The sequence below is a fragment of the Mauremys reevesii genome, linkage group 2 (genome assembly GCF_016161935.1).
Source record: "Mauremys reevesii isolate NIE-2019 linkage group 2, ASM1616193v1, whole genome shotgun sequence".
Lineage (NCBI taxonomy): Eukaryota > Metazoa > Chordata > Testudines > Geoemydidae > Mauremys > Mauremys reevesii.
Window position 1 is genome coordinate 58,004,755 of NC_052624.1, and position 12,159 is coordinate 58,016,913.

The 12,159-nt window shown below is 45.7% G+C and overlaps 1 protein-coding gene across 2 annotated transcripts in view; it reads left to right on the forward strand.

Annotated features, from left to right (window-relative positions):
* The window catches only part of LOC120397906 (ATP-dependent translocase ABCB1-like), a 91,932-nt gene that overhangs the window by 51,513 nt on the left and 28,260 nt on the right, over positions 1 to 12,159 (forward strand). The window contains exons 16-21 of one of the 2 annotated variants that reach the window (XM_039524603.1): positions 1,888 to 2,049; positions 2,970 to 3,209; positions 4,687 to 4,833; positions 5,611 to 5,715; positions 9,327 to 9,404; positions 10,441 to 10,524. In XM_039524603.1, the coding sequence (XP_039380537.1) occupies positions 1,888 to 2,049; positions 2,970 to 3,209; positions 4,687 to 4,833; positions 5,611 to 5,715; positions 9,327 to 9,404; positions 10,441 to 10,524 (816 nt within the window). Of the gene's footprint in view, positions 1 to 1,887; positions 2,050 to 2,969; positions 3,210 to 3,836; positions 3,963 to 4,686; positions 4,834 to 5,610; positions 5,716 to 9,326; positions 9,405 to 10,440; positions 10,525 to 12,159 lie in introns of those variants that run through there. The other variant, XM_039524601.1, reaches the window with a different exon arrangement.

A 12,159-nucleotide genomic window follows, 5' to 3' on the forward strand; every position in this document is an offset into this window, starting at 1 on the left:
TCACAAAGCATTTTGGGGAGGATTAAAGGTGTGTGAGTGGAGAGTGGAAGGTGTTTTTTTAGGTCAGAAGAGGCCGAAAAGGGGGAGAAGAAAAAGAAAAGAGCAGAGAACAGGTTAATTCAACACCGCAATTAACAAGCTCAGTTCAAAGATAAAACACTGTCCTCTGCCCAACGACACTGCTTGCAGCCGAGACTTGGCTGACAGCCGAGAAAGACAGGGGCCTAAAAGTTGCCCAAGCAGCCGTGAAAAACCAATTACACAGACGTGCACCTGCAGGCAGGGCCGGCTCCAGGCACCAGCTTATCAAGCAGGTGCTTGGGGTGGCAAGTCTGGAGCGGGGCGGCACTTTCAGGTATTCGGCGGCAATTCGGCAGAGGGTCCTTCACTCGCACTCAGAGCGAAGGACCTCCCGCTGAATTGCTGCGGATTGCGATAGCGGCTTTTTTTTTTTTTTTTTTTTTTTTTTGGCTGCTTGGGGCGGCAAAACCCCTGGAGTCGGCCCTGCCTGCAGGACAGCAAAACCAGCAAAGAGGAAAACAAAGCCCAGGGCTGAAGAATCTGAAAACACAGATGAGACAACAAGAGTGGGAGCCACCCAGGCATCCCTGAAGCTGGGATGCTTTGGGAAAAGGAAAGAAACCATATCAAGGCTCTTTGAACTGGTACAAAGAGCACCAGGAATAGAGGGCCCTGACTGAAACCACCCCCAAAGAAGCCCAGGACCCTCCTGAGAGCTGGGGCAACTTGGAGATTACAGCGGATTCCCGGGACGACCTGGGCCCAGGGCAAGAACTCCTGTCCACCCCTTCCCCTCTTCCTCTTACGTTACACCCAGGCCTGGCCAGCTTTGGGTAGTGCTTGTGTGAGTATGAAGGTGGGTTAGGGCTTGGGGCTCTAATGATTTCTCTCTTCCCCTGAGCGACATGGGAGCGTTCCCAGCACTCTCTGCTGTATTTTATTTTATTAATAAAGCTTTAAAATGTAAACACTTCGTGTGTTACGTCATCTCCTCCTCCCCAAACAATCCTGCTGCGTCAGCCGGATCACCTGATGCTCCAGGCAGATTGTCACACCAGGGGAAACGACTCCTCCTGACTATAGGGAGGAGAAATTTCAGGCAAAGTCCTGCACAGCTCCCAAAGTCCTGGGCAGGAATATGCATAGTCACTGTGTGGGGATGGTGCATGTGCACTCCTGTCATACAATGCAGCGAGCTCAGACTGTTTCTTTGGGGAATATAGCTGCTGAACTCTAAGTCTCTACTGAGCACATGCAAATTTAGATGTTCAGAGCCTCAGATTTTCATGGGAATGGTAAAAGGCACATCCCTGATACCAGTGAGCCAAGCTCATCTCCTCCAAATTTCAAATCCCTGCTCTCAAGCATTTAGGTGATAAAGCTTCTCAATTAAACAGTTATAAGAATGTTTTAATATGGGCAAAACAACATTATTTTTCTCTAACCTCATTCTGAGAAATCATTGAACCATTTTTGCTGAAATTTGCGGAGGGGGGGTGCGGAGAAGGTGAGGCAGATACCAGCATGGAAAGTTTCATCCCAAATAATTAAATCTTGGCAAAGTTATAAACATCTGACAACAGGTCTTACAATTGGAAGTGTCAGGCAACCTTAGCTATAGTCTGTGGGTACCTGCACAGCCTATAAAATTAATCCACTTTCCCCTGTCATTATTATAAATGTGGATTTTGTAATCAGAAGTGTCCTTTGATTGTTAAATCAGACAGCAGGCGTGGAGATAATGATCAGCTATAAAGGGTCAGCAGGGCTTTTACGCTTGTATTTTCCACACTGTTAGGTAGGGATTTTCTGGGGGTGTTTCACCACATTTTAAAGTACATCTCTCTGTTTTTTTCCCCCGTAAAGGCTAGGGCTGGACGTACCACCATTGTGATAGCTCACCGGCTCTCCACAATCCGAACAGCTGACGTTATCGCTGGATTTCACAACGGTGATGTTGTTGAACAGGGAACACACAGTCAACTCATGACACAGAAGGGTGTCTACTATTCTCTTGTGATGCAGCAGGTAATGAGATGTGATAGAGCACTCCTGACTAAATGCTTCAGATTTACTGGCCATCTCTCTACTCCAGAAAACTATCTGCATATCTCACTCACAGGTGCTGATTTTTGTATTTGCTGGAGGGTGCTCCTCTCCGTCCCCCTTCCCCTCCCCCTCTCATGTGACCTGTGGGCAGGGCCTCTGGGCAGGGGCAGGGAGGCTGAGCAGGGGCAGAGCACAAGTGGGCCTCAGGGATAAGAGGCTGAGCAAGAGCGAGGCCTCTTGTTTGAGTGTGATGGGGCCTTGGGGAGGAAGAGGCCAATCAGGGGAGGGGCCTTGGGGCGGAGTGGTGGGCGGGGCATTGTGGAGGGGCCGCAGTCCAGGTGCTGGAGCCCTCAAAAGATTATCCAGCCCTGCAAGTGCTGAACACCCCCTATTTTTTTGGTGGCTGCTTTAGCCACAGAGCATCCACAGTATCGGCACCTATGATCTCACTGATACTATTGCTGACACATGCAGGTTCTGCACTCAAACAGCTGGGCCATTTTCGCTTTGCAGTTTCTGTATGTTTTCTAGTTTAGTGAAAGTTGATCAGTCAATCTTGTTTCTGAGTTGAAAGTGGTTGTTTTTCACCTGTAGCAGTGCTTCACATTTACCCAATGTAATGAGTCAAAAACATAACTGAGTAAAAGAGTGGATGACATCATCACAGAACTATATAGATAGTGCGGGGGGACATACAGAGCCAAATTCTCTGCTCGTGTAAGTTGCAACTGCACCAACTTATACTGGCAGAATACTTGGCCTATACAAACTACCATATGAAAGTGACAATGTAACCAAAGTGTTGTTATTTTGTTTGTTTCCATACCAAGTATACTGTTCCTTCCCCTTGCTGCAAACTGTCTTGTGACTGTGTATCACTATTCCTTGCTTGTCACTAGGATCATGGTGGAAACACTCAAAATGAGATATCAGAAAGTGATGAAAAGACAGAAGATGAAGACTATGGGGAAGAGGAGCTAGAGGATCTCAGGATGGAGAACCTGACTGATCTTGGTGGTTTTGAAGAGCCAGGAATCACTGAGATGGGAAGCATTCCTAAGAGATCCAGAAGGCATACAAGCAGAAAGACCTCTTCTAAGAAAAAGTTGCCTGAAAAGAAGAAAACAAAGGAGAAAGAGGTTAGTGTTACAATTCAGTTTAATCCTAAAGTTTAGTGATAGCTTGTGAGAATAGGAACAAAGGTCATTCTATTTTCTTCTTTAAATAATCTTAATCCATGTCACATTTGCTATGATCCTGTCATATGCTGCATTGACCTGGGCGAATACTTGAATTGGGAATCTTCAGGGAAAACACAGCTGTAAACAAATCAGTCTTGAGACAGATCCTAGCTCCTGTCCCACAGGGCTAGCTGGGCTTGGCTCCCTACTCCGGGTGTTGCAGCCTCAGAGGTTGCAGCACTGGTCAGATTTGGCCTGGCCCCCCTGATGAGGGGGCCAACTGGGCCAAATTTGTGAGACTGGTGTTGTGACCATGTGCATCTGGTCAGAAAGCCCAGAGTGGGAAGCTGAGCCCAACCAGCCCTGTGATCCTTCAACACATTCAGATGACTCAATTTTAGGTCTCAACTCACCAGTGAAGAAACCCTCTTCTAGGAGCTTTTTTTATATTATAGTACAGTCTACTGGTAGAACATGATGCAAACAATAAGCAGCAACTGGATTCATTCTTACAGTGTATCGCCCAGAAGTCCAGAACACACTTTTTATCTATTCATAACTGTTGCATTTGGGCCTTGTCAGCAGAAAGAGATGGCAAGATACATGGTTTCAGAATTCATACTGTTTGCAGTAAAGTGAAGGAATCAGATGGGAAGACATGAAAGTATTGATGTCACAAAGTTCATCAGGCTTGTATGATTGAAGTGTGGGCAGGCTTTTCCAGTATCTGAAACACAGAAAAGATAACCAGGTGAGACCATCGCAACTGGCTCAAAACCTCATCTAATAATTTGTACCTGTTGCTATGTTTTCATTTCATTTTCCACAACTTCCTCAACAAATGTATGGACATTTTGAATAGTTCAGTGAAGCTGAATTGAGCTGCCATGTGTTTTTGAAGGGAGATGAAGCCTAAATCACTGTTTCATATGCCTTTTCCATGCATCTGGTCATGATTCATGGTCTCTATTTTGTAAAAGACAAAATAGACTAACTGACGTAAGTTGACCCAATTCTATTACTGCCAACCCACTAGCATTTAGCAGAGGCTGAACTAGACTGATCTTTTTGTGTTCAGAACAGTGAGACTTTTACATCGTTCTAATGATTCATGTGTTAAAGTTGCAGTCCATGGTCACTGACCCTGTTTGACATTTCATTGAATTACATAGACCCCATCCCTCCCACCTGCCAGTGAGCCTTTTGTTAAATTTATGCCTGCAGATTTTTTTTTGACTTACAATTTCAGTTTTAAGACCTTAAATTACAGAGTCACAAATCTTCAATATGTTTGCTCATGCAGTGTGTACATTGCAGGCTGGGGTGAGTTATCTGTGAACAGTTGCTAGGCCTTTTTACTGATTTACCACCAACCTGAAGAAATTGTCATGTTCCACAACTTTCAGTGAACAGCTGAATTTTATCTCTTATGTAGGGGGAAAATCTCCCTGCTGTGACTTATTCCAGAATTCTGGCTCTCAACAAACCTGAGTGGCTGCATATAGTCTTTGGCGTTATTGCTGCTGCCTTCTCTGGTGGCGTCCACCCTGCATTTTCTGTTATATATGGAAAAATCATTGGGGTAAGTATCAAAACTGTATGGTAAACTAACTTGAACCAGGCACAAATGCAGAACTTTAAATCCTGCCCGACCCTCCAGCTAGTTCTCTCTGGTGATGCCTTAGAGCCTCCTTCTACTCCCACTGTCACTAAACTCTCTACTGGAGTCTTTCCATTGACTTCAGTAGGAGCTTGATCAAGCTCTTAATCTCCTCTCCCCACTTGGGACTTCTTGCCTATTATCCAGCCTTGTGTTTGTAAGTACCAGGGACATCCATGGGACTGTCTGAATAATTAACCCCTTCATTCATGAATCATTGCAGGAAAGAAATGGAGTCTTCCTTTGGATTCCAGTATATGATTGTTGGAAGCCGCTGGGAGTTGGAGCAGCAGCCAGGGAGAATGGTTGGAGCAAGATGTTGAGGGAATCTTTTATCTTCAGGCAAGAGAAGAGGGGTGTTGTAGTCACTTGGAGGGGTGGTGATGGTCTGACGGAGTGACAGCATTCAGTGAAAGGCAGATAAGAGCTGGTGAAGTGGCAGCCTGGAGGCAGGGTTTAGTGGAACTGCAGCTCACAGGCAAATGAGGGGACGGTCTGGTGGAGGGTTGGAGAAGGAGCAGCTGATGAGAGGCAGGTCAGCTGGGAGAGGTGGAGTGACCTCCTGGCCAGCAGCAGAAAGCTGAGAGGTGGCAGAATTCAGGTGCTGGGGAAGAGCTGAGAGAAGGTGAAGTTCAATAGTTTCTACAGTGTTTCCTGAGCTATTGTAACTGATTCTTACTTTGTGCTTTTCTTACTTAGGCTTTTCAAGAAACAGAGTCTGAAAAAAGGAGCAAAAACACCACGTTGCTTTCTCTAATGTTTCTTGTCCTGGCAGTGATCAGCTTAGTAACACACATCATCCAGGTAAACTTCACTACATTGAAAAGTGAAAGCTGAGTATCTGGTCATATACATTATGGTCCAGATTTTCAGATCTAATTGAGCAGGGCCACCCAGAGGATTCAGGGGGCCTGGGGCAAAGCAATTTTAGGGACCCCTTCCATAAAAAAATTTGCAATACTATACAATACTATATTCTCGTGGTGGCCCTTGCGAATTGCCTCACGGGCGGCCCTGGGAAAAATAAACCTTCTGCATCTCGGCACAAACCCAGTTTTGAGAAAACTTCTTTACAAGATATCACTGGTTCTCAGCATCAGCTAGTGCTAAAAGGCACTAAAGCTCATTAAAAGCGTTGGACAAATATTTTCCATCAAAACTTTTCCTGGATCGAAAAATAAGGTTTTTTAAGAAGGCGAAAAGAATCATGGACAATGTCTGCTTTCCTTCAAAATTTGTTGTGGTTTTTTTAATTGAAAAGCTAAAATTAGTCTACCAAAACCTGAACATGGTTTGGGGTTTCAGAAGTGTGTGGCCAAATATTTGCTGCTTGCTGTGTTTGATTGATTAAAGAAACAATAAAAAAATTCTGCTTAAAAAAAATCCAAAACTTTTGAACCACCTCAGCTTTTGACCAAACGCCTGAGCCCATCCAGTCAGAGATTTTTCAAGTTTTCCGATACTCTGCTGGCTTCCTTGACTCATATCTGTCTCCATGACTTTGGGTTAATTTAGGTTAGAACATAAGAACAGCCATACTGGGTCAAACCAAAGGTCCATCCAGCCCAGTATCCTGTCTATCGACAATGGCCAATGCCAAGTGCCCCAGAGGGAGTGAACCTAACAGGCAATGATCAAGTGATCTCTCTTCTGCCATCCATCTCCACCCTCTGACAAACAGAGGCTAGGGACACCATTCCTTACCCATCCTGGCTAATAGCCATTAATGGACTTAACCTCCATGCATTTAGCTGTTTCCTAGAGACTGGCTTCATGGAGTCCCTCACAAACTGGAGACGGTTACTATGGGTTTGTCTTTAGTATAGCTTATGTACATACTCCACGAACTGAGCATTTGAGATTGTTCCAGAATCTGGGATGAGCCTATGTTGTGAAAACTGAAATGCTCAAAATAGCATATGCCTGTGAATGGACACAGGTGCTAAAATTAAATTAACCCAGGGGTTCTCAAACTGGGGGTCAGGACCCCTCAGGGGGTCATGATGTTATTACTGGGGGTCGCGAGCTGTCAGCCTCCACCTCAAACCACGCTTTGCCTCCAGCATTTATAATAGTGTTAAATATATAAAAAAGTAGTTTTTAATTTATAAGGGGGGGGGGTGTCGCACTCAGAGGTTTGCTATGTGAAAGGAGTCACCAGTATAAAAGTTTGAGAACCACTGAGTTAACCCCTCTGAAGCCTCAGGAAATGCAGGGTCTGGGGGGGGGGGTCTCCCTTGGTAGGGTTGGGAAGGATATTGCTCTTCTCATGTGATCCCTCCCCCCAGTGGCTAATTTTAAATGAAGCTACCCTCCCCTGACATGAATCTCCCTATGGCACTGAAATTAAATATAGACTATAATTTGGCATTTGAGAAGTGAAAGGGATGGTTGCCCTAATGGAAAAGCTAACAGCTTGGCTCTTCTGCAAGCCTCAAACTGCTGAATGCGCTTTAGGGTAGGGAAGGCTGTGCCTCCCAAACAGCCTGGCCCTGCCCCCTATCTGACCCCCACCCGCTTCCTGCCCCCCGACTGCCCACCCCCCTCAGAATCCTCAACCCATCCTGCTCCTTGTCCCCTCACTGTCCCCCAGAGACCCTCCCCAACCACCCCCCTGGGACCCCCCCCGCTCCCTGTCCCCTGACCGCCCCAACCCCTATCCACCCCCCGGCGCTGAGTCCTGACAGATCCCCAGAATGCCCACGATCCAACCCCCCCCTTCCCTGTCCCCTGACCATCCCCAACCTCTGCCCCTCCCTATCCCCAGGACTCCCTGCCCCTTAGCCAACCCCCCCCCCCCCCGGCTTCCCCCTCACCCGGAGCCTCAGCGTATCCAGGAGCTTCGCTCAACAGCGGTAGCGTGGCTCCGACAGGGCCCCTGAGCTCCGCCCCACTCAAAGCCGCGTGGTCGGGGGCGAGGCTGTGAGCTCCAGGCTGAGCGGAGGGAGCTGAGCTAAGCCTGAAGGTCGTAGCCCTGCCCCCTAACCACACGGTTCTGAGTGGGGTGGAGCTCAGGGGCCCTGCCGCAGCCATGCTGAACCGCTGTTCAGGGACGCTCCTGGATGCGCTGAGGCTCCAGGAGAGGGGCAGAGACGGGCTCGGGCTGGGGCCAGGGAGGAAGCCTCAGCCATTCTCGTGGGGGCCCCTGTGTAGCCTGGGGCCTGGGGCAAATTGCCCCACTTGCCCCCCTTCTCTGGGCGGCCCTGTCATTGAGAGGTATGTTGGGGACATAATGCAGCTTTGTATTCACTGTGTTTCTTAGAAACTGTTCCAGAGCCAAGCCACTGAATAGCTGAAGTGGCTGGTATGGAATACAGAGCCGAACCCTTCCCAATTGCTAATTACAAAGCAGCCCAGAACAGCAATGCCTGAAAGATGCTGCTAACTGTTCTGTGTCCTAGGGGGAATGCATTTGGGCACAGCTCAGTTCCACTACATTGGTGTGTATGTTACAAAAAATACCGTCCCAGTCGGCACTGTTAGAACATAAGAACAGCCGTACTGGGTCAGACCAAAGGTCCATCTAGCCCAGTATCTGTCTACCAACAGTGGCCAATGCCAGGTGCCCCAGAGGGAGTGAACCTAACAGGCAATGATCAAGTGATCTCTCTCCTGCCATCCATCTCCATCGTCTGACGAACAGAGGCTAGGGACCCCATTTCTTACCCATCCTGGCTAATAGCCATTTATGGACTTAGCCACCATGAATTTATCCAGTTCCCTTTTAAACATTGTTATAGTCCTAGCCTTCACAACCTCCTCAGGTAAGGAGTTCCACAAGTTGACTGTGCGCTGTGTGAAGAAGAACTTCTTTTTATTTGTTTTAAACCTACTGCCTATTAATTTCATTTGGTGGCCCCTAGTTATTATGGGAATAAGTAAATAACTTTTCCTTATCCACTTCTCAACATCACTCATGATTTTATATACCTCTATCATATCCCCCCTTAGTCTTCTCTTTTCCAAGCTGAAGAGTCCTAGCCTCTTTAATCTTTCCTCATATGGGACCCTCTCCAAACCCCTAATCATTTTAGTTGCCCTTTTCTGAACCTTTTCTAGTGCTAGAATATCTTTTTTGAGGTGAGGAGACCATACTGTTAGATAGCAGTGTGAGTAGTGAGGCTAAGGAATGAGTAAGCAGGGAAGGTGACTCCACTGCTGACCTCTGCAGCTGGCTGCGGAAGCATGTGGGTGGGGCAGTACGATGAAACTTCAGTTTCCAGGAATGTGTGTGGTACCTTTCACCAGCTTTAAACTAACATCTGAAACCATCTCCCAAAACACTGTGTAGGTTCTGTAAATTGTGTAGCTGAACGGTTGAAATATCATCACATATACAGCAGGTTGTTCTAAATATGACTGTACAGCCCAGCACATACAATTCAACTGTTGTATTTCCCATTCTCCCTTTTCAGGGATTCATGTTTGGAAAGTCTGGGGAACTTCTGACCAAGAGATTGCGAACTTTGTCATTCAAAGCATTGCTTCAGCAGGTACGGGCCTCATTTCTATGTCAGAGCGATAGACAGCAAATATGCAGCACTCCTGCCATGTGAGCCAGGTGGCTTTTGTGGGCTGATGTTTGTATAACACCATGAAAATTCCTGGTTCCATACAGCCTGTGTAGAGCCTCCCTAAAACATGGCTTCGAGAGAACCCATCCTTTTAGTGACACTTCAACACTGCACAAGCGGCAAGTCTCTGAGCACACGTGCGAAACAAAATAAAGCAAAAGCATGTGCAAATTAACTCAGTGGTGGTAGGAGAGCTGTCTAATTTTGATGCCATCTCTTTCAATATTAACCATGCTGAAGAGTGTATAAAACATGCATGTATCTGAGTGCATTGGTATATTCGCAAAGATTAACAAAACAGAAGATAAATCTCTATCTGACCCTGATGGTCCTGAAATAAATGTTTTAGATAAATCGCTTTAGGTCTGTTGGCATCCAACTCCATAGCAAACGGACCATATCATAACAGGTGTAGGTTCTCAAAGCATTATCTTTGCTCACTAGAGTGGTTTCTCTAGTCAAGATGACCAGCTGGATCAGGACTGATTTACAATAATACTATTGCAACATGACTGTCCTTGGATACTCCCTCCTGATGGATCCCTGGGAAAGGACACACCTCTCTTTGTTCCTTGCTGAGGATTCTCTGTGGGTGAACACTTAGGCACCCTGCACACCCATTGGTAGCGCTTGGTATCACAGGGTTCTGCATATGCACAGGAGCATTCTAAGGGGATAGGGGTGGAGAGGGAAAATTACCAAAAAACGCAAATGTTCTGCGGGTAAGAATAGTTTATTTTAAGATTGTTTTCAGTTTATCTGATAAATGTTGCTCATCACAGAAGAAGAGTGAGTATCTTAGTGCTTTTGTTGTCTCTCTCTCTTCCCCCCGCACACGTGCTAGTCAAGCTTATAATGTCCATACATTGTACTAATGACCCTGACCAGTCTGAGTTACGGTAAGAACATTTCACTTGCAAAAGCAAAAATAATGGAACCGTCTGTTCCCTTGCAGGAGATTGGCTGGTACGACGATCCTAAAAATGCCATAGGGGTTTTGTTAACCAGACTAGCTACGGACGCTTCACAAATCAAAGGGGTATGTTTGTTTTTGTTTTTACGTTTTGCTTGCAACTATGAATTGCAGTGTTGGCAAGGGAGGATGAAGTTATTTTGGAAAACGAGTTGGTAAATCTACTCTAGAGGCTCTCTGACACATTTAAATAGTCTTGGAAACAGTTTCACTGGTCCCAATTTATGACGATTACCAAAGCTTTGGCAGATGTTCTTACACCTTCCATTTCCTTGTTGTAAGCGACTAAGTAAACAACTTAGTAACTTTAAAAGTAAGCCATGTCCAAGGGCCAGTGTAAGCACTTCTGCACCACTTAAACTGCCTGATGGAGCAAAGTCTTCAGTGTATCAAGTGGCCCTAAAGTCCCACTTCGGTTGCTTGGAGAGGCTGTAGTTGTGGGAGAATTGCATTGCAGTCAATGCCCTGAGCTCATGTTGATGTGGGTAGATTTGTTCTTCCCAGCTCTGTCCACTACGCTTCATACACAGGAAGCCTGTTTATGTGGGCTTTCTGGGGTGAAGTGAGTTGTCATTAATACAGAGTATCAGTGGTGGCAGAAGCACAAGGGACTGTGTGACTTTGGGGAGTGGGGTAGGATAGGAGCCACTGAAAATCCTGCATGTAAGTGGCAAATTCTGCAGAATTGGCCAATCTCCCCTTTCCTCCCCACCACACGATCCCATCAAAAAAATTCTAAAGAAAAAAATCAGTCATACTTTTTAAAATAAATTCGCTCATGAGCAAAGAGTAATAAGTTTCCTGATTTATTCAATAGTTTAAAATAAAATTTAATTTCTACTTCACTTGTCTTTAAAAAAAAAAATCCTTAGCTCCCGGATTCACTAGACTCACTAGATCCTCTGGTTTCAGAGCAGCAGCCGTATTAGTCTGTATCCACAAAAAGATCAGGAGTCCTTGTGGCACCTTAGAGACTAACAGATTTATTTGAGCATAAGCTTTCGTGGGCTACAGCCCACTTCATTGGATGCATAGACTGAACATACAGCAAGAAGATATTTATACATACAGAGAACACGAAAAGGTAGAAGTACCCATACCAACTGTAAGTCTTTTTTCTCCTGCTGATGATAGCTCAGGGTTTCTCAAACTGGGGGTCAGGACCCCTCAGGGGGTCACAAGGGTATTACATGGGGAGTTGTGACCTGTAACCTCTACCCCAAAACCCATTTTGCCTCCAGCATTTACAATGGTGTTAAATATATAAAAAGGTGTTTTTAATTTATAATGGGGGTTGCACTCAGAAACTTGCTATGTGAAAGGGGTCACCAGGACAAAAGTTTCAGAACCACTGTGATAGCTCATCTCAATTGATTGGCCTCTTACAGTTGGTATGGCTACTTCCACCTTTTCATGTTCTCTGTATATATAAATAACTTCGTACTGTATGTTCCAGTCTGTGCATCCGATGAAGTGGGCTTTAGCCCATGAAAGCTTATGCTCAAATACATTTGTTAGTCTCTAAGGTGCCACAAGTACATTAGATCCTCAGACTCACTAGATTTCATGCTCCCTCCCATCTCCTCTTTACTGCCCAGCACAGAGTGGGAATCAATCAAAGATTTGACTGAACATACAATTATTTGAATCTTTAAAAACTGCAACTTAATTCTTGAGGATAAGGTCCATCATCCCAGCTGT